This window comes from Tyto alba, unplaced genomic scaffold (assembly GCF_018691265.1).
Source record: "Tyto alba isolate M040663 unplaced genomic scaffold, T.alba_DEE_v4.0 Super-Scaffold_18, whole genome shotgun sequence".
NCBI lineage: Eukaryota > Metazoa > Chordata > Aves > Strigiformes > Tytonidae > Tyto > Tyto alba.
The window spans coordinates 7,187,438-7,213,633 of NW_024881280.1; the positions used below are offsets into that span (position 1 = coordinate 7,187,438).

Sequence of the window (26,196 nt, forward strand, 5' to 3'; positions counted from 1 at the left end):
GTTATGTTACCTGGCACAAGCAGAAGAGACGTCACATCCTTCCGGTTTGCACGAAACGCTTGACAAAGATTTTGTATGACAACACTGCTGCTGAGGTGGATTGGGTTATTGCCAGTTAGGCAAAACCACCAAACCATACTGTTCAGGCACAGTTCTGCCAGTGCAGGTATCCAAGCATGGGTGCTGGTTCGCAAAGGGGATGGGGCCAGCTGCTCCCAGAGCAACACACTCCTGGGTCAGGGAGCTGCACTGAGCCTCCCCTGGCTCCAGACCAAAGGCTTTAAATATTTATCCAGGAAAAAGCCTCCTCCAGGTTAGACACAAGAGAGACTCCCCCCACAGAGTGCCTCAGGCAGTGCAGAATGAAAGAAGGTGACAACCCTGTTGTCATTTTTATTTCTCCTGCATGCATTTAGATGTGCAGCACAGCGAGGTCAGCTCTCCTTTTACCACTTGCACAACCTCCTAAAGACCTGGAATAGAGGTGGGGGTCTGAGTGTGGAGCGGGATACACCCAGGCTTCTTCTGACAAAGATTCATGCAGCCAATAAGGAAAACAAACATCTCTGCTCTGCAGACATGCCTGTTTCCTACTGCCCTACCTATTGTCATGGTTTAGGCCTTGCCTATACGTTTGGGGTTTTTTTGTTTGTTTGTTTGGGGTTTTTTGTTGTTTTGTTTTTTTTTTTTTTTAATACCCTACCATAGCCAGATCAAAGCAATTCCCTTTTCCAAACAGAAGTCAGTATTATACACAAATGTCAGCATCAGGCCATAGAAAGTCATCAGACATGAGAGGTATTGAAAAATAATATTCCCACAGCATTATTTTCCCATAGTGTTTGTCTGTGACCCCCAGGAGGGGAAAACATGTCTCCAAGGACTCTCAATAAGTCCTGTGAGGATACATGAGGCTGGACCTGAGATCCCGAAAGAAGCAGCAAGAATTGAAACGCTGGACACCAGAACGGTCCCCAGAACTGCAAAGCCAGCTGCTGGTGCTGCTCACCATCTATTTTCAAAGGTATGCTGCTCAATATCATCTCACATCTACTGCTGTTGTTTTAAGTGATGCAATATTTCTTTACAAATAATGTTGAAGCAAATTACAAGCATTCCTTGCTCTCCTAAGGACTATGACAGAGGGGTAAGAACAGTTTACCCAGGGGCTTTAGGACTGTTTACAGACAGAGGGGGTGGATGACACTGGTGTGTCTGTTGAACAGAGGAATTTGGACATGGATCTGCAAGTAGGAGCAGGAAGGGAAAAAACACATGAAAGTTATGGCAGGCAGCCTTTGTGTTCCCGTGGCCCCAGACAGCACCGTCCTGCAAGGCAAGGGCACCATAAATGGACCACGACTGATCTACATGAGATTGGGGAGAGCAGTGAAACGTTGCTCATCAGTGTGGGGGTGATTACTAAAAAGTTTTCACTGCTGTGGTGGCAGGGCTCCCACCACGCAGGCAGCCTCCGGGCATGCCACCAAGTGCTTTCACTCAAAGGGAATATTGTGTCCTAAAAGCAGGGAATTCATGGCCTCGAGATGCCTGCACGGAGCACGAAACCTCCCGCAGCAGCGGGCACTGCAGATGCAGCTGCAAGGTTGACACGCTCAGCTTAGCAAGACCTGGGCTGATGGTGCTGGGCACAGCTGGCCACGCCAGAGCACGAGGGCTGCTGCCAGAGGACACAGACAGCGTGCTCCCCGGCTTTCGGTTCCTTCAAAGCACCTCAAGCATGGGGATGCAGCGAGTGCCCGGCTGGTGGGATGCCCATCTGGAGTGGGTACCCTCGCACCAGCCAGAGGGACAGTGCTCTCACTGGGAGGGAGCTGTAGCTCCATTCACCGCAGGAGTGGAAGATAGTATCAGCCCGGCTCTCCTCCCCTTCCTCTTATGCAATTCAGCATGCAGGGGAGTGACTACTTTTTTTTTTTTTTCTCTCCTCTCTCTGGGAGTTGGTTTTCACTTCCTGCGCATTCCGTGCCTTTGTCTCTGCTGGACGCACCTGAAGGGTGAAGGAGACGGGGAGGGGGGGACGTGGGAGTCACCCCACTCCCAGCATCGGTTTCACTGGAGACCGCCCAGGTGGGGGGCTGAGAGCGCATGGCTGGGGATGAGTTGCGGGGGGGGGGGGGTCACACTGGCCACCCCGGGGTGAGCGGGGACCTGGAGCACGGCCTTGGCAGATCTTTGCTCGCCCCAGGGTGGCATGCACCTGGACACTGTCCCTCTTAGCCTCACCTGTCTTCTCCCCTCCTTTAGGAAAGGATTCGGGTCTCAAGGCGGTGAGGATCGGGGTGCCAAGATGGCCCGAGGGAGGCCGGGTCCACGGTTTGTGCTCTGGGTCTGCTTGGTGCTGGCGGTGGACTTCAGCGAAGGGCAGGAGGAAAAACCCTTCGGTGAAACGTGCCTGGAGGACTTTACAGCAGGAATGCCGGATTTGGTGCTAGATACAGATGCCTCCGTCCAGAACGGAGCCACCTTCTTGTCGTCCCCCATGGTCTATCGGAGCAGGGACTGCATGAGAGCCTGCTGTAAAGAGCCCACTTGTAACCTGGCTCTCGTGGAGCAGGTCCTGGGCACGGAGGAAGACCACATCCAGGGCTGTTTTCTCCTCAACTGCCTCTACGAGCAGGCTTTCGTCTGCAGGTTTGCCAGGAAGATCGGCTTTCTCAACTTCTTAAGGAAGGACGTGTACGACTCCTACCTGGCAATACAGGATCACAGATCTAGTGGTAAGGTGCCCGTAATGGAGCTGTGCAACCTGGGGCTGGGAGAACACTGGTGGCCACTGGTGCCAGCTCCTCCAGCTGTCACCTGTGCAGCTGCCAAGTGGTCGGGATAAAGGGATGTTAAAGATGGGGGTCTCTATCTGTCCCTCTGCTGCAAAGGTTTTCCCTAACTTTGATAAACTCACATATGTGCCTCAGTTTACCTCCTAGTAAATGGGGAGGGAATTGTTCTTTAACTTATTTGAAGTGGATGGAGTGAGTGCTTACCAAATGCAGGCTAAGTTTTTGATACTTGACAATGTAGAGGAAAAGGTATTGTTTTTCTTTACACACACACACACACACACACCCCCCCAGGCCTCTGAGGTTGGAAAGTGAAATCCTCTAAAAATCTATACATCACTGTGTTTTAAAGGGCTGCATTAATCTCTTAATTGCTCAGGGGCTGGAGGCAGGACGCAATCCACTTACCTTTCATTTTGCCACAGCCTGAATCTTGTGAACAGCAGCCTGGACAATGAGGCGTCTCAGTATTGCTCTGCTTGTTGGGGCTGGTCCTTGCTGCTGGGGGAGGGAGAAGGAGCAGCTGGGGGAAGGTGATTAGAAAACTCCCCTTTGGAGGTGGGTTTCTCTTCTCCAATCGCTGGTTTCCTGCCCTGAAAGATTGCACCTGGACCCAGAAAACCAGGTGGAAAACACAAAGTAATCTGGAGCTGGCCACCTGCCACATGCTCTGACGTCTCCAAAGAAATCCAGTGTGTTCAGAAACACTGAAAACACCGCAATTTCTCTTTTTGCCTCCTTCTTCCATGTTTTGGGGGAAGCCTAAGGAGGTTGGGATGTCTCTAACCTGGCTGGGTCTTTGGCAACCATAACCAGTTTATTATATGTTGATGCCTGGGCAGGGCTGTTAGGGGATATCTGCATGGGTAATCCTCCTCCCAGCCCACCCGTGGCAGAGAAGGAAAGGACCTGTGATGATGACGAGGGGAGTGTCTGTGGCCACATGGGCTTGGGCTCAACGGCGTGATCTTTGAACTTCTACTGGGATGTGCCAGCCTGTCAGCCTTGCAGGTGCTGGAGGTGTGAAATGGCACCAAACCCCACACTGACTGTTTTAGTCCATCCTCAGTAGCAGTGCAGGGGTTTCGGAGCAGGTCACGGCTCCTCTGGAGCAGCCTGTGGGTGTCTCTGGTTTGAACGGCAGCAAGGCAGAAGTGGTCCTCCTGTCCCCTCTCCCTCCTAGTTGCTTCCTGCTGCATTTTAGGGCTTTGTGGTAAATCTCTGTCTTATTGTTGCTGTAGTTGTTCTGCGTCTCCATTTCAGGCTCAGAATCCTTTCTGCAGGAGCTGCAGTTAGCGAGGAACTGAAGCCCACATCACCAGGACTGGAGGTGGCATGCTGGCAGCTGTCTGAACTCCTACATAATTTGTTGTAGGAGGAAAAGGGAATGCATCATCTCCAGTACATCCTGATTTCACAAGATTAGATTAAAATACAGTGCATTGTTGAGCAATTCAGTCTCTTCACCTCTGTGGACCAGCACCCCGTACAAGGAGACTGAAACCCCCTCCTCTCTGGGCTGGTCCCGGGGCCTGGCATTGCATGTGTGCAGGTCTCTAGAAAGTGTCCCTGGGTCACCAAGCAATCTGAGCCACCAGCAGCACTGCATTTGGCAATCCATGGCACCTAGCTGGAGCATCCCAGCCACCAATATGCAGGTGCTGCCTTGCAAACCATTCCTAATGCTAATTTCGCAGGTGCTGGAACAGCCGTGGTGGAGCGGGAAGACCCAGGAGGGTTTATCAGTGAGAAGTGAAAAATATGCCAGAAATGCTGTTTGGGATATTCTGCCTGCTGAGGCGGGTTATGCCCCTCCTCACTCACGTGGGGCTTGCACCACGATACCGCTGCGGGTGTAGGAAGGGCTCCGTCCCTTCTACACCCCGTGTTTGCACTCTCAGAGGGTGCAGGGCCCTCCTCCCCACAGCAGTTGATGAGACACTTAAGGACGCAGATCTTGACTTGGGGTTCAGATCCAAACAAACAAACAGAAATCCAGAACAAAACCCCAAGCCCCTCCAGCTGTGCTGCCGGAGTTGGGTCCACGCAGGGGGAAAGGGGCTGCTGTGGTGCTGGCCACCACCGTGGGCAACTGGGGAAGGCCATGAAGGTGCAAGTGCAGGAGGCCAAACGAACGAGCCCCTGGGCACAGAGCATGTCCACCCAGCAGCATAAGAAATCTCTGCAGCATTTTGGCTTACAGGCTTTTTGAGGGTGCCTGAAGAGGCCAGGTGAAATGAGTGTTAAGGAAAGCTGGTTTTGGCATATCAGGTTTTCCTCCAAAATGTTTATAGGCAGAAAAATCTTCCACTGGGTTTCGAACTGGAGACAAAACTGTCTAGTATTGCTGCTGTTGTGCTGTATTGCTGTTAAAATGTGAAGCACTGTGCTTGTTCTGGAGCCCAGGTTATTGTCAGCCCCCTGAGACTGGCTCTAAAGGTCTGCAGGAAGCTTATATGCTGCTTTATCATCCATCTCTTTCCTTTATGTGCTGCTGTCAGGTGTCCTAGGAGCCTTTAGGGTATGCCCATGTGGCAATCTTCAGACGTCCTCTGCAATCATGAGGATTTAAAGTATGTTTTTTCTAGTGAATAGTGAAATATATATTTAGTGATCCCAGTGGGTGATATTAAATAAAAAAGCCACACATTGCAAGACCCACACTGCTACTACGGAGAGCAGACCTGTTGAATTAAGAAGTTTATGTATGTTCAGGAGGAGACTAGATAACACTTGAAAGAGAGAGCACAGCTGGGGGCTGCTGAATGGGCAAATTTAATTGTGTCATGTTTTGGGAGCCTGATGGAAGTAGCTGGAAGCTGGGAGAGTATCACAGGGGAAGCACTGTGTATGCTTGCCCTTTTCTGGCTCTTGCTCAAGCATCCCCAGCAAGACTGTTGGCAACTGAACACAGGGGCAGAGTCACCCTTGCTCAAACCCACTGTGGCCATTCTTAGGGTGTTGACTTCAGAAAAGCCTGTGGGTACAGGCAATGACGAATACAGCTTCTGCACATCACTGGAGTGTATTTTCAGTATTTTGGAGAACAAGAGCTTCTGAGACCTTGGCTCTGTCTCTCGGCTGTTCCAGCTAACATACAGCCCAAAGTCTCTGATGTTATTGTTAAAAGGCACTATCCTCTTAAATGATTCCCCAGCCTGAACTTTGGTGCGAGTTTTCTGCCTGGCTCATTCGGGAGGGGCAGGCTCACCGTGCGCTTTATTGGTAATAATGGAGCCCAGTGTTTAAGTAACTACCCTGAGCTTATTCTGGTCTAGGCAAACCAGTTCTGGGTGTGAAACTGGAAAATAACCTCCCTGAACCTTTGTCCGTTTCTTGAACTGAACCTTTTGTGGTGGTTGTGAAATGCTGGGTGAGACTCTCCTCCTCCTGTTGGATTCAGGGCTTGTGAGTGGGAGACAGGGAGCGCTGGGGCACTGCAGGGTTCAGGATGTGTCCGCTCCTGCCTCAACGTGGAGGGAGATTGGCAGGTTAAAACCTCAGTAACTCATTCACAAAAAAGGGAGAGCTCCCCAAGTTTGACACTCACCCCTCTTCAAATGTTTGGTCCCGTGCTGGTTTCTGTTATGGGGGCACAGTGCAAGTAAAATGAGCGGAGCTGGGGTGCCAGCTGGGGCCGAGACAGGTCCGGGCACTGGTATCCCCTTGGCTGATTCTGCTCAGCCCTGAGCCAGTTCAGTGTCCAGTTTAGACCAGGCAAGGGGAAACTGCACATCCAGTACCCACACCACAGATACAGAGGCTGATGTAAGGGCACTCAGAGACAAGCTGGTCCAGCTCCTGGCTCAGAGCTGGTGATGAGCAGCTTCCATTCCACTTGAAATTGCCGTCTGTCACGCAGAATTTACTGAAGTGCCCCGTGTTGTGGCTACCTCACGTCTTGTCTCTGGAGCTTCTTAAGGAGACTGGAGGAACAAACTAATCTTTACTAAAATGGCATGAAATCCCACGGGAGAGTCTTTCCCTCTGTCCACTAAAACAAATCAGACTGGTTTTCCCACACCGTGAGGAAGGATGGAAGGAGCCTGGCAGCAGCAGCAAATTGCATTAATCTGAAAATATAATCCGTTCAGTGCTGTACTGGTTTAGAGAGGTTAAGTTGATCTGCTGTGTGCCCCCCTTACAAACCACTATAGAAATGAATGCTGAGAGCTGGTTGGCTCTGCGTGAGTTGTCAGAAAACTCTAGGGCTTTGTCATGACTGTATTTGCTGCCCAGTCAGGATGAATCCTACAGAAAGAGCCTGTATTTCTCTTTCTCCAGGCATTATGTTGCATTGCCTTGTTCCCTTCTCCCTCTTCCCCCCCCTCCCAGGCAAATTAGCACTGTGCCAGCAGCATCATCCTTCATTACCTTTGCCTGTCACAGTGGAGAGTTTTCTAGTGTAGGATGGGCGAGATTTGAACGAACCCTCCCTGAAAGCTGCTTGCTTTTGAATGACTTCTCTGGAAGAGCTTTAGCATTTGAGGGGAGAGCTGCGCTGCTGCCCACCTCTGCCCCTGGCTTGTGCAGCAGGCAGGCTCAGCTGCCTTCTCACGCTGGAAATCTCCAAGGGCCGGTGTCTCATGGATGCTGGAATTTCCGTGGCCTCGTTTCTGCTCCTGTCTCTGCTACTGGCCTGCCCAGTGGCTTTGGGCTGTGGCTTTTCTCCGTTCTGAGGCTATTCCCTTCGCAGTGTCTCAGTGTCCGCAGTGCAAGCCGCTCTTGTCTGTAAGCTGGCCCTGCAATGACAGACAACCGTGGGCTATAAGAGCTCCTCACTGACAGGAAAGCTTTCTAGCACTTTGGAGTGGCAACCTCAAATCATTATGAGGTATTTTCTAGCATTGCTTTATAGTCTCAAGTACTCTGGGTGTATCTGCATAAGCGCTGGAATGGAGGAAATCTGGTTTTCTGTGAATTCATGTCTCGAGGGCAAGAGCTGATATCTGAGCTCCAGAAGAGAAATCCCCAAACCGGGAGCTTTGCAAGTGCTTTCTGCTGCAGGATTTCACTGGTGCCTGCATGTTTGGCTAGCGAGGTCCCTTGTGGGGTCTCTCTCCTCACCTAGATACCTACATTTGCATCCCTTGTAGGAACTCAGTATCTTTTAGGGGGTCTTTTTATGTCTTTTTGTCTACTAATTTTAGTCTATTAATTTTGGGGGTCTATTAACGTCTTTTTGGGGGTTGATGCTTCCCCAATCAACCTTAGTTCAAGTTTACTCACTGTTAGAGGTGAAACCAGACAAACCAGTGACTGCATAAGCCTTAAAACTAGATGATTTTTTTTTAAAAAAAAGCAAAAACCAGGAACTGAGGCATGAATACACTGTGAGCCATATAAATTTGGTTTTAAGCATTTTGGGCTTACTCTGTCAAGCTTTTCTCTGGGATCATAAAGAAAAGATATTTCACCTTTCGATGTATTTTATAAAGGGAAGCAGAATTTGTCACTTAATGATGCAACTCCAGCAGCACGTGCTCCGCTGTAAAGAGCACAACACAGAACAGCATCATAAAGCTTTAATCTCCCTGTTAATTACAGAGTTTTACAGCAGAAACTTTCCATGGTCAAAAGAGCATTATAGCAAAGGTAACTTTCATTTTTCAAACAGACTTTCAGAGCAAAACAAACTGAATGGACCATCTCCCTTCTGCCAGCAGTTTGTTGATACTCTGGCTCGGTCAGCGCTCGGTTACGAAGCTCAGGTGGAGAACAGCCACGTTGCCACTGAAGGCTTCACATAGGCAGTGTAGCCGAAATATTCCAAAGTCACTGAGCTTTCAGATGTCCTAAGGAGAAAAGGGAAAGACTTGAAAATGAAGTCCTTAATTCCTAGTGGGAGTTCCTCCTTGGCAGTCACCGCAGACAAGCAAAAACTCTGACTGTTTTTCTGGAGGTGAGGAGGGTTGGGGAATTTGGCTAATCAGAAATGGGATCTGGAGAAGTTGCTGACCCATTCATCAGAACCAAGCTTTTACTTCACCGTGCAACCCACAACTCCAAGTAACTAAATTGACCTGTGAAGAAATGTTTGGCCTGCAATTTAAAAATTTTTTGTAAGTGTGCATGCTTAAAAATGCCAAGGAAAAAATATGATTTGGGGTTGTGAGTTAATGATCAGCCTCTGCGTTGCTGAAGAACTGGTCTTTCCCTTGTGCAATTGCACCCATCTGCTGGGCTCACCCTGGCAGGAGGGTGGCAGGGAGACGGCTGCATTTCTCCCTGGCAGGCTCATGGCGTTTGCCTGGCAGGAATGGCAGGAACATGTCCCCTTTCCAGACCTTGTAGTGCTGTCTACAAGGTGCTTGTAGGGCAGTTTTTCACTGTTGGGTTTGGAAGGAGTTGCCAGCTTCAGTCATGGCTTTTGCCTATAAATGTTCTCACGGCAAGACCACTTGAAAAAAAAGCAAAAATCCGTTCATTATTCTACTGGCCCTGCTCAAAACCAAGAGTTTCCAGGCTCTCTTGGCCCCTCTTGGTGTCTTTCAGCAGTCTTTGTGCCTGCCTGACACAGGACCCGCAGCTCTGGCATGCGGCCCCGAGGAAGGAGTGGCAGGGAGGTGTCCCTCACCCAAAGGTGAGAGGACACCAGGGTGGGCATCTCTACTTGTGTCGTCTTCCTGGCTTCTTTCGGTCCAGCTGGGTCTCCTATGCCTATTTTTGGTGGTTGTTCTCACCCAATACTTACATGAAAAGATGGACTAAAAGGTAAAACCAGTGACAGACAGCAGAGAGCACAGGGACTGGTGCGTTAAATGTAACCAGGAGCCCTGTGGCTGCACAAGCTCGAGGTGGCTGACCTCTTCTTGTAGAGTAAAACCAGATCCCCATCAGCCCGGCAATGAGGGAGGTAAGCTGCATGGGGAACCTCAGAGCCCTGGCACCCACAGACGCTCTTCAATTCTGCAGCCAAACAGGATCAAACCTGTAAACAAGGAAGGGTTTGTTTCCCCTTGACTTTCTGGTGGCAGAAGCATCTGTAAGACCAGGATAGAATGAATATGTGTTCATTTGGTAAAAGATACCGGAAAATAGAAGATTCTGGGCAGATTGGTGGTAACTGGTCTGGAACGTGTTGCAAAGCCCTCTATCCTACTGAATTTAGTGATGAACGAACTAAAAAGTGGATTGCTTTGAATGTTAGGTTTGTTTGTACATATGCCTTATATTAAAGGTCCTTTTAGTAGGCTCTAGCAAGAGTCAGCAGCTGGGACCTGAATCCAGAAACGCTCAAACAGGAAATTAAGAGCAAATCTACAACAGTGAAAATAATTACCCGAGAGAGTAGTTTTCTAAGGGGTTTGGGTGCTAATCCTCCTCTTCAGTCAGTTGATAGAACAGTGTAATGGTGGAGTGATTTATATCTAACTTATAAATGACGATCAATGCCTTTACAAAAGACTCGGGTTGACCTGGAACACTGAGTCTTGGACCTGGTAGAGTTGCTACCAGGTGTTTTATGGGCTGAGCTAAGCAGGAAGCCTGTGACCTTCAGGCCGAAAGGAGCTCAATGCTGGCATTGTATAGGCTGTTCTTGCTGGCACGGGCAGGGATCAGTTGTCTCTTACACTTACTGTCTGGAGAAGTGTTTAATGGGTTGTGGAGACTGCTGGTAAGCTAATCCATAGAATGGTAGAAAAGCAATGATCTCACGAATGGCATCTGTGTGCTTTTTTTTTAAGGCACGCATGTCAGAGAGTGGGGTGGAAGATGGGGTGGAGGAGGGATATTTCCCATTTGAATCCCACGTTGCATAGCTCTGGTTAAGTATGCTAACATAGTGCTTAGAGACAGCGATAGGAACGATAAGAGTCAGTTCCACATTCTTCAACACCCACATCAGGTCATCTCCCTAAGTGAAGGGTGGAGATCACTGTGTGCTGTTTGGCGAGGACGTGCTCCAATGGTCAGAAGCACAATGGCTGTAGCCACAGGGACACTCTCCTATGGTGGTTCCTGTGGGCAGAAGTGGCCTGGGAGACAACTGGCTCAAAGACACTGCCAGAGTGGGTTGTGGACTTACTAAATTATTGAGGGCAATAATAACGGTATTGATTGCCTGTTGCTTGCTCAGGCTGCAAGAAGCACAGCTGTATAAAAGTGTTTTCCTTTAAGTGGTTGAAGTCTGTATTGATTTAGCCTGGAAGAATCCCCCTCCCTTGTCTTTCTGTAATGGAGACAAGGGCCGGACCCTTCAGCCTCTTACCCAAGCCTTGTTCTGCATTTCTTCTCCAGATGACCATCCTCCAATAGCCCGCACTGGCATGGACATGAGGGTACAGCCGGGAGAGCCAGTGATGTTGAGAGGCACAGAGAGCACGGATGACCGAGGGATAATCAGCTACGAATGGAAACAGGTCCTTGGCGACCCCTCTGTGGAGATGAAGGTAGGGAAGGAAGGAAGCAGCTTGCTCAGTGTCACCTGTGGTCTGCAACAGGTTGGGCTCTCACAGCCTCTGACTTAGAAGTCACCTCGTCTTTCCCTTCTCGAGCCAGTCCACCCACGAGCCTGTTCCCAACAGATATGGAGCACTCCTCGTGGTGGCCCCCACCCTCTCGCACACTAGTGGGACGTGGCATTTCTTGGCCTCATCGGGTCTCAGGCTCCCTGCACCGGGATGCCATCTCAGACCTTCCTGAGCAGCACCGGATCTGCCTGGGTGGGAGCACCCAAGAGGGCAGCAGCTTTGATGCAAGAGCTGCCTCCGCTCCCAAGCTCCCGTAGTTAAACTCAGTGAGGGGCCTGCCCTTAGTTTTGCTCTGCCCCGCTTTGGTGCTTCAATTACCTCTGGGTCTGAATAATCCAGTCTCAGGCTCTGCTTCTCTTCTCCCGAGGCTCTTCCTGAACTTTGCCTCTCTTTAGAGCATAGGTTCCTCCTCCTATCTTATCTGAGCTGGAGCAGAAGTCATGTCTCCTGACTGGCTCCAAGATCTCTGGGGTGTGAGCACTGCCTATCTGATAGATGTTAAATGTGAATTGTGGCTTTAGGAGAGCAAATGGCTACCCTTAAACTTCTGCAAAACACTCCGGAAAGCCTTATTGCTCATTTGGAGCTCTTGTGGAACCTTTGGGAAGAATTAGCAAATGAGTGCATCAGGCCCACAGCTGATTTTGAAGACTAGCTCTAGGGTGCTGAGGGGGTTGTGAAAATCTGGAAGTGCTCTTTTCCTTTTCCCTTCCCAACCAAAGCAACTTTCAGGGGAAAAAACCAAACCAAACCAAAACAAAACCAACAGCAACAACAAAAAAGAAAAACAAAAAGACAACAACAAAACAAACAAATAAACAAACAAAAACAACCAAAAAGGAGAGTCCTCTTGTATTATGCGGTGTTAACTACATCGAGATGATATATGGCAACACTCTGTTCTCTTGAAACCTAACCACAAAAGGCAGATAGCATGGAAATGGAGGACCAATATTATTAGCAAACATAGGAAAAGATGTTGTGTTAATAATATCACAGCTTTCTACTCTGACAAAATAATTCACTTTCTTTTAGAAACCTCTCATCAGGCAATGAAATAGGTACTCATTTCCATCTCTAAAACTAAGTATACTTGTCATATTCAAAATGAAAGAGTATATTTCTTAAATATACCTAGCTTATTCCCTACGCACTAAGTAAATGACTCATATTAGATTTTATTTTTAAATAAGTAAAATAAAAACTATAGGTATTTCAGTCCTCTCCAAAGATTTTTATTTTCCCTTGTGCCTTCACAATGCCCCAAAATATGAAATGTCTAATTATGTTTGTGGTACTCTTTCTCTCTGCTATTCCAGCTGGATACCAGCCCACGGATTTGGGGGGACTGTATAGCATTGAGACATTTTTCATGCCAGACATCTGCTTGGGGGTTTCCAGCCAAGTTCCTTTCTTCCTAATGCAGGAACACAGGCCTCACATGGCTTTACTCACTCCCTCATTAGAGGTACCTTTTTCTGCATAAGCCTTTCTTTTGCTTTCTCAGAAGCACGAAGAAGATCAGGTAGAGATTTCCAACCTGCAAGTGGGGACTTACGTCTTCCAGCTTACTGTCACGGACACTGCACAACAGCAAGACTTCACCAACATCACCATCATGGTGCTGAGTTCTGAGCAGACTGAAGGTGAGCCTCAGCCCACAGATGTCTAGCTGGAGTCCCCAAGCTTGGGCGCTGCTCTGGCATTACTGGTGCTCTTCTCAGAGGGGTAGATGGGGAAAAAGCACAACCAAGAGATTGATTGGACTTGCATGTCAACTTTTCCCAGTAAAAGCCTGCACCTGACCAGTAGTGGAGGGTCTCTGCATTCACAGTGGGCTATTTTAGGGTTTTCACATCCTCTTGAAGAAGGGTTGGCTTGCAATAACCACATCCTCTCTGCATGGCATTGCCCTCTGCTGGGTGACACCAGAGTGGCTGAAGCCCTGGGTGCAACTGAGGGTATAAGGCAGAAGAACCTGAAAGGTCTTGTTGACTCCATGGTTTTGCTGTGAAGGCCTTAATTCCCTTAAGCTGCAGGACAGGTGGAGCCGCCTGCATGACATTCAAAGTGTCCCTGCTTTGTTTATAAGTTTTACTTTCATGGCCTTGTTTAATGATCGAAATGTTCAGCGTTACAAGTGCATTAGGAGCAAGGAGTCCTTGGACAAATGGTTGACTAGTAGCTAAGCAGAGAATTTCTCCTCCTGCCACAGATACCATAAAAATGTAAGAACAGCCATGTCAAGTGATGATAATGGTCTGTCCAGAATCCAGTACACTGCATCCTACAGTGTCCAGAGGCTGATACTTTGGAAAGAGTACAAGAACGTGACATGCTATCAGTAAACACCTACTAAGCTTGGCTAGTCCCCAAGTATTTTGCAGCTGGGAGATTTTTTTTAAGCAGAAGATGGTGTCTTTGTGTTCAATAACCACAGATGAACCCCTTTTTGACCTGATGTAGTCGTTGCACAGCAGCAACATCCTGAAGCAAGGAGTTTCACAGCCTAACTATGTGCTGTGTGGAGAAGCAGATCTTTTCGTTTTATGGATGTGGCACCTTCTAATTTGATTTTGTGACCCTGCTTTTCATATAAGAAAATATCTATCATGACTCCCTATTCAGCTTCTCCATGCCGCTCAAGATTTTACAAATATTTCAGACAGGTGTCCACGCTTTTGACAAACTTTCCTTTGGAAGACTTTTTCCTACATATATGTGAGGGCAAAGCAAGGTAACCAGGGCTTTTTATATTAATTTTCTTGATAGAGCACTGTTTGACTCCTAAGAAGGTGGGTTGGTGTCGGGGATCTTTTCCACGTTGGTTTTACAACCCGAGCCTTCAGCAGTGTGAGGAGTTCATTTTTGGTGGCTGCAAGCCCAACAAGAATAACTACTTACGGGAAGAGGAGTGTAAGCTCGCCTGCAAGAATGTTAGAGGTGAGTCGTCTTCAAAAATCAGCCCCCTCTGTCTCATAGGATTGGGATGACCGTGTGGGCAGGTACTGCAGCTTCTTGGCTGGTAGCTAGTTAGAGCCCAGAGGGCTGAGAAGACCAGGCTAATTTTGGAAGGGGGTTCCTAGTCTTACGCCGCTGACATATCTGACCTAGCTCCTGGAGCACTGCTCCCCTGGTCAGTGTCCCTGGAGTTCGGCTGCAGAAACCCTCACCAAATCTTCGTGTCGCATCTGAAACCTAAACCCAGAGGGGAGCATTGTGCTGTGAGGGAGCCAGAAGTGCTTCACTCTGAAAATGAAATTAATCTTCCTCCTTGGCACCCTCTTACCCAAGTGTGGGAATGACTTAGTGCTGCCTCAGATAAACGGGCTGAGCCTCTGCCAGGCACAGTTTAAGGAGGAGGCAAAAGCCCTGGAAAAGAAAGACCATTTGGGAACGGTCTAGCTAGTGGTGGGAAGTTGCCTTGTGCTCCTCCAGGCCTGCCTCACGTGGGTGCTACTCATCTGGGGTCTCTGGGTGATGGGCACCCTTATCTCCCCTCCTGAGCCCCTCCAGGGCTCGCTTCCAGAAAATATGCACTTCTTAGGTGAGATATGAAAGCAATATAAAGCTGATCTTGAGCTGACAACATGATGTGCTGGTAAATTTATTTTATTTTTCCCCTTGTCTCTTCAGGTTCTGTTGGTGGGCGTCAACAGCCAGGTGAGCCTCCAGTATCACTGTGTAATCCTGCTGTGAGCTCAGGCTCAGTGTCTCATGTCCATTCCTGTGGCTTTTGATTAGCACTCAGTGTGGAAAGTGTGGCACTGGAGACTGATTTCTTTACTAAGCCTTTCACTTTCATGTTATAGGATAATTAAGGTTGGGGATTACCTCCGGAGGTCATCTGGTCCAACCCCCTACTCAAAGCAGGGTCAGCTTTGAGTCACATTGGGTTGCTCAGGACTGCATCCAGTCCAGTTTTGGGTATCTCTGATGAAGGAGATTTTAGACTTTCTCCAGTCAAACTGTACCAGTGTTCGAGGACCCTCGTTATAATTTTGTTTTCCCTTCTATCAGATCACTTTCCCTTGTTACAACTCATGTCTGTTGCTGCTCATCCTACTACTGTGCACCTTCAAAATGAGTCTGCCTCTGTATTTTCCATAACTTCATACTAGGTCTTGTGCTCCAGCCCCTTTCTGAGTCTCTACTGGATTCGCTCCAGTATGCCAATGTCTTTTGTGCACTGAGAGCTCAGATCGGAGCACAGTACTCAGCAGTTGGGACCACCTTTGGAGCAGAGGGCCATAGCAGCTCTTCTCCACTGGATCTGCCTCGTTTCTTGTTTGACAGCCCTATCAGCAGCTTTTAAATCCTTCATAAATCATCTGTGTGTCAGGGAGAAGCAATGAATTTTAATGAGCTCTCTGAACTGTTTCTGATGCAGTGTGCAATGGGAAATGTCAGTCCCCCTTCTTCAGATGCAAGGATGGCTGCTGCATTGATGCCTATCTGGAGTGTGATGAAACTCTCGACTGTGCTGATGGATCGGATGAGATGTATTGTGAACAGTGTAAGTACTTCAAACTCTGGCTTGGACAACTTGGTATTTGCCCAGGGATGAGCACAATGTAAGTTACAGGTGTTGACTCAATGCTTTTTGGTGCCTTCTGTTCTTATCTCCTGACCCTGCATTATCTCTTTCTGCAGTATTATATTTGCAGGTTCTGCCTTCCCCCGTATCTCTGCTGAGTGCAAGAGCTGATTTTCCTCCTGGGGTGTTTCCTGCCTCTTAAATACTCCTCGATTCTCTTTTCTACACCTGTCTGTAAGACTTCAGAGCCTGTTCTCCCCTCCCCTTCCAATATTTTTCTCACTGAATGACCTTACCTGCTCTTCTAGAGTTGGTAGATGGGCAATAAAACCGTGATTTCTCCCAGTCTGTTCAGTGTCACAGTTCCCTTAACATCCTTACGTTATGCTAATGAAAATGCACAGTGGTGAGCTGCCCAAGTCTGCCATCCCTCCTTCCTTCCATCCTTCTTGCCCTCTTCTGGCAGAAGTCACATAATCTCTTTCCTATTTGTGGGTGTTTTGTTGCCTTTGTAGGTTGTAAGCATACAAGTCATCTCTCTTGCCCTCTCTTATATCCTACTCCAGTGCTCTTTTGCACTTCTTAAAACCTGGAGTAATAGCAGTTTCCCCACACTTCTTGACAGGAAAAAAAAAAAAAAAAAAAAGAAAGTAGCCTTTGTTTTCCTTAGTTTTATATCTGTATTTGTGGAACAGAGACTGGGAATAGTTCCGCATTATTACATCTTATTTTTCCCATGTTCCTCTCATAGCTTTGAGATATTTAAGAACCTCAAATTCTATCTCCCTTTCCCTGGCTTGTGATAGCAAAGAATTGTGCAGGAAAGCCCTGCCTGCCCATGTCTGTGTGGATGGAGGCATTTCTTTTGTATTCAACCGGTGAGAGAAGTTTTAACATGAAATGTTTCTCTTGCAGATGCTCATGAGTTCAACAGACTGCAGAAGATCAATGTCACACATAAGCAAGGTTTGTACCATGCAGAGCACCTGAACATCTGCCAGCTTTTGTTTTTCCTTTCAGTCTGTTGTTTCGTGGTAAAACTGCTCCCCTGTATAATTCCAAAACTGGGTGTAGCATGTGGGTAGTCCCTCTACTAAAAATAAGCAAGGGCCTGTTCTCTGTCCTTGAGGACAGCTGTTTATAGCAGGCTCTCACTCTCCTGCCTAAACTTTTTCCACCCAGGCAAGTCTCATGCATATTGCCTGCTGGGCACAGTACCTGGCCTGTACAAAACCCTGCTGCACTTTTTTTGGAAATAGCGCAAACCAAAGATAAGAGGGGGAAACAGCAATGGCATAATATGAGTAATCATATGCCTGTGCTCGATCCCATACCTTTGCCTTGTTTGTACTAGCATCGACAGTGGCACAATCACTGGGCTAAAAGCATATATCCCAAGTCAGCTTAACTGGAGCTTGCTTGTAGAGGAGACCTGGGGTTGCTGTGTGTCCAGGCTCTTCGTGTTTCCTTCTCCCTCCCGAGGAGGACAGGTTGTTTCTCCAGGGGACTGAAGCCAAGGTCTAGCATGCCTGCACGCTCTGATGTTCCTTTTTCCTCCTTGCCAGTTGGGTTTATGCACAGGTGGAAGCTTGCCTTGGCAATGCCAATTTGAGCAGCTGGCAACTGGGCAGCCACTGCAAACCGGGAGCCACTGCTCTGGCCGTGGATTCCCTCTGCCATGGTGCTTGTGTTCGTCTGCTGCAAGCAGAAAATGTTGCTGCTCTGGGAACACGCTGCCTGGGTTAGAGCACCTCTCCTTTGCTTTGACAGGTCACTGTGTGGACTTGCCTAACACCGGACAGTGCACGGAGAGCATCCCCCGCTGGTACTATAACCCATTCTCTGAGAAATGTGACCCCTTCACCTACGGGGGCTGTGGTGGCAACGACAACAACTTTGAAGAAGAGGAAGAGTGCATGAAATCTTGTTCAGGCATCACAAGTAAGCAGACGTAGTGAGGACTAGTGTTTTACTGACCAAACTATGAAAATCACTCCAGATTAAATTCCGTGGTCCCACGAAGGCAGTAACTCGGGAGCTTTCGGTCAAAAGCAGCTCTGCCCTCAACCCCTGGCCATGCCTCACAGTGTTCTTCAGCGTGACTGATGGCTTGCGGGGAAGGGTGGGTACCTACAGCACCCTTCTGCAATGCAGCCTGTCATTTCTCAGAGCTGGAAAACAGTTTGGGTGCTGATGTTGAAAAAGGGACAGAGGACTATGACAAAACTAACCAGAGATATGCTATGGTCTTTCTAAAGAGAATCTAACCTTCTAGCTCGGATCTAGTTCCCCCCAAGTGGGAGGGGAGAAATGAAGAAAATCCTCAATGACGCATAATAGGCAGAATTTTTAAACAAACAAGAGGGACAGGTTTACATTGTGAGCTTTGTAGGTGTTGCTGTGGAGGCCAACATCTGAAACAGGAGGAATTCTGCCAAGCTGTATCTGTTAGGAGGGAAAGTGCTGCTTTTGTGAAGTGCTAGCCAGAGCTACACTGTGCCTCACAGCCTGCCCTGGGAGCTCAGTGCCACGGCTGTCAGGAGGGATGCTGTATGCATTCAGTCACTTCAGAGCACTGGAAATATGCTCCTCAGAAACCTGTCTTATCCCTTCTTCCCAAACTTCTTTGTAAAACTTTTTTTCTCCTTCTGTGCTCCCAATTCAGAAGCAGATGTCATTGGCCGGAGATGGGAATCATTTGAGTCCCAAAGTGCTATCTTAAGTGAGTAACAGTTTTTCCTATAGATCTTGCTTGTTGTTTTTACCCTGTCCTGAAAAATATCTTGTCTTTCCTCTCAAATAATAGCCTTCTCTCCCTTTTGAAGCTGAGGGAGCAATGCGTGATTTGTGGGATGCTAGCAATGGCAAGAGATGCTTCTGTGCATTGTGCATCTGTGGTCCAATTTCTCCTTTGTCTGTGACTCAGTAGCTCATATCAGAGGCTCCTGATTTTCCTTTCAGTAACTTGCATGAATGTTCCACTGTTCAACATCAAAAAATGGCAAGTAAAATTCTTCCTGATGGCCAAGTTCACATAAGGGCCACTAACTTCTGCAAGAAAGAAGGCCCAAGTGGGTGTGTGAATAATGGTGGGTGCTAGACTGTGGGGAAACCTGGTGACCTATACACCCTCTCTAAAACTGTAAAGAATACCAAAGCTGTTGAATTACAACTTCTTAAAAGAATATCACATATAAGGTTGGCATCCTTTCACCACAGAGCTGTGAGGCCTCTTTCTTCAGTAGAGAACTCCTGCAATTATACACTTCTTCAACCCCAGAGATTAATTTAATCTTCAGATTCACACCGGCTCTCCAGTGCATCGTGTTTGCCTCCACTGACGATGCAGGAGTCCAGCTGGCTGTAGACAACCGAGCGCTCCCCGCAGTGCTGCGAGCTCTTTCCCCACCGACGCAGCCCGTCCAACCCTAGCTCGCTCCGACAGCGTTACACCAACCCTGAGGTGCTTTCTGCGACCCCGCTTGGGCGGCCTCCCTGTTGACCTACGGGGCGAGGGCAGCCTCGCAGAAGGGCTTGATGATATTTATTCGTAAGGGTGTCAACCGGCCGAGCCTGCCGAAGCCGGCGAAAGGCCTTTAGAGGGCGTGGTGCAACTGGGAAATGTCGGGAACCATCATTTGGGAGAGACGGGCTGGCTGGACCCTGGCTAGGCCCTTAACGCCGTGCGGGTGCGTTCTTTCTTCTTTGCCCAGTCGCGCAGTGACCACCCTGCTGTCAGGCCACCGCTCCCCCTTTGCCAGCGCAGCCTCCGCAGCGGCGCTTGTGCCTCTGCCTCTTCCCGAGGGCTCCTGCTGCAGCAGCGCTCGCGGAGCAGCCCTTCTAACCTGGCCGCCTGTCCCCCGCAGGTGCCTTCGAGGTGGTGATTGCCGTGCTCCTCGGGATCTGCATCATGGTGGTCCTGGCGATCATTGGCTACTTCTTTCTGAAGAACAGGAAGAAGAGCAGTCGGCGCCGTCAGCCGACCACTGCTACCAACTCAACCCTCTCCACCACGGAGGACACCGAGCATCTGTTTTACAGCAGTGCCACCAAACCAGTCTGACCTACAGCCTCTCTCTCTCCAGTCCAGCACTGGGGCACTCCCCCAAGCTTCTGGAGTTCTGTTTTTAGACACGGGCCTGTGCCTGAAGGACTCTTTCCTTTCGAAGACATTTTGTAGCATCAGGCCAAGATCTAGCCATAATTTGGCAGTACTAGTGTTTGTGATTGTCTTGGCTAAATGGCTGCTCTGGAAAGTGAGGATCTGGGAGCGTTTTGATGCTCTCTGATGTCTATCCCTTCCTAACCTTGAACAATCCAGTGAAACTCTGAATTACATCTTTCTTCTTGCTCAAACACGGAGCACGACTCTGCTCAAATTGCTGAAGGACCCTGGGACTGGATCTGTGTAGCATTCCCATTGGTGAATGGTGCAAGCTCACCAGAGCCAGCAATTTTTTATATGCAGTGCCACTTTCTTCCACCCAACCTCATATTTTCCTCCCTTTCCCCCAGTCCTCTGAAAGGGCACCCTGCCTCCCAGCAGTCCTCCTGGTCGTGGTGAGCCCCTTGAGGGCAGTGGGATCCACGTTACCATCCAGACCCATTCCAAGGGCTCTGTGACACTGTCCGGTGGTTTCTGGTTTTGAGGTGGAAGGAACCGAAACACCTGCTTTAATCACTAGGCTTTGATTTTTAACAGAAAAGCACACTTAGATTCTTTTTTTTTTTTTTTTGCCTGGCTGCCATGTTACAGCCTCCTACGTACAGTACGTGTCCACCGTTTTCTCTCAGTGAGTTACCCCGGTTGCTTTTCCAGTGTTCAGTCTGAACCCAAATGTATTGAGAAAACACCTATTTATTCTCACATGAAAGGAAAGGAAATGCCCCTATTTCTACTGCTGATGGTGAGAGCGGGGTGGAAGGACCCTCGCAGTTGGATCTTTGCAGCAGCTTTGATTTTACTGCGCTCCCCCGCGAGCCTGGAGCCTGACGTGAGGCCCTGGCATCTCCCAGAGCACAGGAGTGGGCTGGATTTGGCCAGCTAATGTCCCCAGGCCTCCTCACTCCAGCTGGCACATCCCTCCTGGTGCGAGATGAGCCCAGTCCCGGGAGGTCAGGCGCTCATCCCTGGCCCCATGGCAGCGTGTGACATCCCCCACTTCGGCAAGGTCCCGTGTGTTCCCCCAGTGAGGTGCGTCCCAGATCTGTACTGCTGCATCTCTGTTGTCCAGGCTCGTACCTCTGGGAGCTGAGGACTTCAGCTGGGGGCAGAAGCTGCTATTTATGAAGTGCCTGGTACGCTTTGTCGGTTGTGGGGTTGGCACCAATCCCCAAACTTCCAGTGCCTGCTGCTCTTGGAAAACTCCTGCTGTGAAGAGAGAGGAAATCAGTGTGTGTGTGTGTGTGTGTTTGCATGTGTGCATGTGCATGTGTGTAAGAAGCATAAATCTATGTACAGACTTTAGTTTAGACGCTTGCACCCTTTCAGGGCTGAGGGCAGAGTGGCTCTGGGAGGCTTTGGTGAAGCCGTGCCTGGCTCAGGGCACAGCTCAAGTCCTCTCAAGTGCAGGGCTGAAAGGGAAGAAACCGCTGCCCACAGCCTGCTGGCAATCTGACTGCCCGCTTCTCCCCGTCACAGGCATTTGCCTTCATGTCCCTGGGGCTGGTCAGATTCCTCCACGGCTTTTCACGATCCGTCTCGTATCATTTTTTCCATCACTTTGTTTTTCCCACAGCCTATCGTGGCCTATGCAATAAACCTAACATCTTGATTTATGTTTTTGTTTTGTTTTGTTTTGTGCGCTCACTCTGATAATACAGGTTGCAATAAAAAGGAATGGTTTGTCTTATCTGACTTGGTGGTGTCTGAGAAGCAGTGACCCACGGAGGGGGCAAGTACTGTTCCCATGCCTTCTATCTCACCCCCTTTCATCTGCCCAGACTGCAGTAACAGGGGAAAGCTCTCAGGTGCTGCGGCAGGAGCAGTCCCAGGGCTTGGGGAGGGCTGGGAATGGGGGAGGCAGCCTGTGTGGACACCTGGAGAGATGACTGAGGTGTGCTAGGGGTGAGATCATTACCCACTAAGTCACCCAGAGAGCAAGGCAGGGTGTAACCTGAAACTGGATTCCAGCTGGTCAGACTGGTTTGGGGTTTGGGTCTGAAACCAAAAGCAGACGCTGTTCTTCAAACAGGAGTTGCTCTAGCTGTGTCTCCAGGCTGGTGATCGCTCAGGCACTGCAACTGTAAGGTTAGCTAAATGCAAATTTGGCTAATTGGCAGCAGGTACGTATGGGAACCAGGCGAACCTGCCCCTGCGTCACTGACCTGGCAGCACTTGGGCCTCCAAACGCTGCTGCGCACCGGGAGGGCTTTCCCCCGTGCTCTGCTCTGGACTGGGGGGTTTGCTCTGACACCACCACCTCTTTCTCCCCCTACTCCTCCCCTACACCAGCTTTCCCATCCTGCCGTTTCCAGCTACTTCCACCCACGTTACCCCCCCCCCCCGCCATGTCCCCTGAAGAGCCCCCCAGGGATCAGCCCTGCTGAGCTCTGCTCTGCTCGCCCCATGGGGTCACCAGTCCCGGCACGGTGCGGGTAACCCCTGGCCTGAGAGTGCTGCTTGAAACCAAGGCTGCATCTCTTGATCGTCTCCAAAGAGAGAAAGCTGCATGTGTTACACCCTTTTTCACTTAAAACACATCCTCGTGTCTCCTGGTGGAGCACCCTCTGCTGCAAGGGGAGCGGCTGCTCCTGTGGCTCTGGGGGGGGGACACACACACCACGAGCAGTGCTGCCATTGTGGTACAGGGCGGCCCAAGGAGGCTCAGACACGCAGCTGCATTCCCCAGGTTTTACCGTGTGGGGTCACTCGGGCTACGCCAGCAGCTCCCGAGTGGGGTGGCTGGGGAAAGGCCCTGCACCCCCCCCAGGGCATCCCACCCGCCTTGGCACCCCTGTGCTGCCCCGCAGAGGGGGTGGCTTCCCCCCCACCCCCCCCAGCAGAAACAAGGGTATCCGCTCTCCAGGAAATGCCGGCTCTTTAAAATGCGTTTGTTTTTCAGATGGGAACGGGAGCCCTGATTCTGAAACTTTCTGCAAAACAAAAATCCCTCCCCCCCCCCCAAAAAAATAGAACTGAAGACTGTGTCACTGCCAGCTGATTGAGAAACACATTTTTTTTTTTTTTTTTTGGTGAAAACTGGGCTGCCTTGTTTCACTGGCTGTGCCTGACGGCGAGCAAATCCTTGCTATTCCCCCAGCTGTGGCCAGAAACAAGCGATTATGTGAAGTGTCGGTCATTTTGGGGCAGAGCTGCTCCTCCTGGCACGGAACTCCCCAGCGTGTCCCCCCTGAGCCCATTGCCCCAGCACGGCCACTCTGGGGTACGGGAGGCCCCCGGGGGTCTGAGGTTGGCCCCTTGTCCTTTCTGGCAATGTCTTCCCCACCGAGGTCAGTGTTTTTTAAGGGGGTTGTTTGTATGGTTTCCAGAGCCGGGCTCCTGCCAAGCCCCCGGAGCTGCTGCCCATTGTGCAGCTCCACCGAGGGAAACCTGCTGCCTGTTCACAAGTGCTCAATCGGATTTAGTGGCGGCCTCCACCTCTGCAGAAGGAAGACCTTCAAGCCTCTCATTCCCATCCAGCAAAGCCTTTGACCCACCTTGCTCCAACTGTCGGGAAGCAGGGCTTGCCCAAGCTTTTGGATGCATTAATCCCAGCAGGCTGGAGGGGACCTCTCGGGCTTTGTGTGGCTGCTGGGCTGGCTGCAGGAAGCATTAGCTCACAGCTAAATATCGGGTGTCTCCGGCTTCCCTGTGGCACAATGGCTCTGCAAATAAACACAGTAGCCGCCCCACCACGGCAAGGGATGGCTCCACAGTGGCAGGCCAGAACATTGTCCCCTGCACAGAAGCCATGGTGATGTGATACTTTCTGATAAGTTACTTTAGCTCTCCAGCCTAATGTATTGCTTCAGGAAGAAATTATTTTGGCTTTAAGGTCAAACAGGTCATTCAGGTTAAGAAGGCGGCTCTAAAGCTGGGGGGGAAGGAGGAATGAGGTTGTCTGCAAGCTCTGCATAATGTAAAGAGAAATCTTGAATGCCCTTTCCCCCTCCCTTACTGAAAGCATGAGGAATGACCAGACTTGCTCCAGCTGAAGTGTGCTTAAATGGAGCATTTGCAGATCTGAAGTGCCATGGCTAGTCCAGAATGTGGTAAGCAAACATCGCTCACTAAAGTAGTATCGCTGTGGGAAATAGCCTGTGAAAACTTTCCAGACGCTTTTTTTTCTCCTTGAAGAAAAGGAAAGAGAAATCAGAATTACTTTCCCTCAGTCATCAAGCACAGAACTGCATGTTACTGTGATAACTTGGAGTCACAGAGAAATACAGTCAGCTATTGCAATGATAGTAAATCCGATCGCTTCTGCAGCGTGTGAAATGGCATGGAGGAACCTTTCTGCAAGGCAGCTTGGCTGACCAGTGTCACAGGGAAATGAGTGTTTCCTGGGCAAGGTGCCACCTGAGGCCCGACAGAGTTTCTGTGGCCCTTAGTCCGTGGTTGCCTCTCTGAGATGTTCTCACCTCCTGCTGTGTCAGGCGTTTTGAAACTCACCATCGGTTCCTGTAACCGCTCTAGGAGATTTCGCGGAGGCCAGACCCAACGTTTAATTACCGTCTTTGCTAAGTTGCCCAGAGCCAGCCTGCGTGAGAGGATATACAAAATGACGGCGAGCATTTGACAGGAGCTGCAGAGGCCAGGAGCCCCGCTGGAGCCAGCCAGGCGCTCCGGCGAGAAGAGGGGAAATTTTCCACAAGTCTCCGTGCAGACAAAGCGTCTGTGTCTTTGTTCTCTGACCTGACACACCTGACCCACACGCCGGCTGCTTCAGGACTGTTAAAAAATATTTGTGACTGGTCTTCAAGTGAAGCATTGGCCCAGGAATTTGAGCTCCCGGGACTACCCCAGCCAGAAACTCCTCTGTAAACGAAACGATAGTGTCCCTCTCACGTAGGCATGGTGGGAGCCCTTCCCTCCCCCAGGTGCACCCCCAGGGGGGACCCAGGCTCTGCTGCCTGCCTCCTGCCTGCGCCTCCACCCCCGGCTGCGGGCTGCACTGCTCCTTTTTTTGTTCATTATGGGGTTATTGGTCAGCCAGAGCAGCTGCCCAGTGTGGTTTGCCAGCTCCTTTGAGATGTCCACGAGAGGGGGCAGCAATATCTTAATATCTCACCCGGTCTTGCCTTGGGCACTCCTGTCAAACCAGCCGGGACACGGTGTGCTGCTGGAGCTGGGTGCTGAGACGCGAGATGCTCTGGGCCTCTATGAGCTCCGTAAGATGTGAGGTCCTGTTTCCTCCTCGCCCCTCATCCACGGTAACGTTACGGTCCATATTACCATACTCCCCCTGCTCTTGAAGCTTCATAGCCACCTGCAAAGCAGGGGAGAGCTGGTACAACCTTCAGAGGAACAGAGAATTGAACTCAGGTCTCCCAAGCTTCTTGGGGGTCCTCTGTGCCCTGGGTCTGCTACCCCCTGGTTTTGTATGGGTTATAAAGAGCCAGTCCCAGCTCCTCCAGTCACCAGTCCAGCAGCAAAAATCTGAGTGAGACATTAAAAAAAGACATGCATGTAGGTGCTTCTCCCTCTTATTTTTTTATCTATTTGGATCGGTTTCCCAGACTTCTTTTCTGACTTCTACTCCTCCCCCCCCCAACACACACACTATCTCTTGAAAGAAATAAGAGATTATTTTTCCTGTAATCAGAGGACTTCATACAGTAGAGCCTTCATTAAAACCAAAGCAAGCCAAAACAGTTCTTCTGTAGTGTCATCAAATTCAGCAGCTGGTAGCCTTGTCTTCCAAGCCTCACCACACAACCCTTTTCTCTGCCTTGGAGGTGGTTCCAAATCTATATTAGAGGATGAAGGGGCATTTTTGACACACTCAAGGAGGCTTAATGACAAAGGCAGATGCTCTGGGGAGCTGTGGGGTCACTGCATGGACCATGTGGCTCCACAGCTGAGCAGAGGGGAACTGCTGCCAAGGATACAATGCTCTTATTCTAATGTCCTCACTAGAGGTTTTTGGTGCACAGTTTCTGTTAAACCAGTTTGAACTGGTTCTCACTCATATTTAGAAACTATCCCTGCTTATGCTGTAGAATTACACCTTGTCAACGAATCTTCCTTTCCCTCTCATACTCCTATTTTGGGAGAGGGGGGAGTCTTTTCCCCTTTAAGCCAAAGCCTGGGCTAATCTGTTTGAAATGGAAAACAGATTTGCCCAGAAATTGCCTCTTGCCTGCTATGTCTTCTGCTAACTGATTCTTCCACCACCCCTCCAATGCTCAGCCATGCAATTCCCACCCTCTTTCTGCTTAT

General features: G+C 49.7%; 1 protein-coding gene across 1 annotated transcript; it reads left to right on the forward strand.

The window, feature by feature from the left end:
- Positions 1–1,950: 1,950 nt before the first annotated feature.
- SPINT1 (serine peptidase inhibitor, Kunitz type 1) lies at positions 1,951–21,590 on the forward strand. Its single transcript, XM_032990111.2, has 11 exons — positions 1,951–2,091; positions 2,269–2,741; positions 11,043–11,194; positions 12,783–12,921; positions 14,048–14,218; positions 14,912–14,938; positions 15,666–15,791; positions 16,728–16,778; positions 17,583–17,753; positions 18,478–18,534; positions 19,679–21,590. The coding sequence occupies exons 2-11, from the start codon at positions 2,312–2,314 to the stop codon at positions 19,873–19,875; spliced, it is 1,521 nt and encodes a 506-aa protein (XP_032846002.1). The 5' UTR covers positions 1,951–2,091; positions 2,269–2,311; the 3' UTR covers positions 19,876–21,590.
- Positions 21,591–26,196: the final 4,606 nt, after the last annotated feature.

Excerpts from the sequence above, each read along its gene's own strand:
- SPINT1 (XM_032990111.2), top strand. The coding sequence starts at position 2,312 with ATGGCCCGAGGGAGGCCGGGTCCACGGTTTGTGCTCTGGGTCTGCTTG. Across the intron at positions 12,922-14,047 it reads GAGTTCTGAGCAGACTGAAG|AGCACTGTTTGACTCCTAAG; the intron begins GTGAGCCTCAGC and ends TTTTCTTGATAG. Across the intron at positions 17,754-18,477 it reads ATCTTGTTCAGGCATCACAA|AAGCAGATGTCATTGGCCGG; the intron begins GTAAGCAGACGT and ends CTCCCAATTCAG.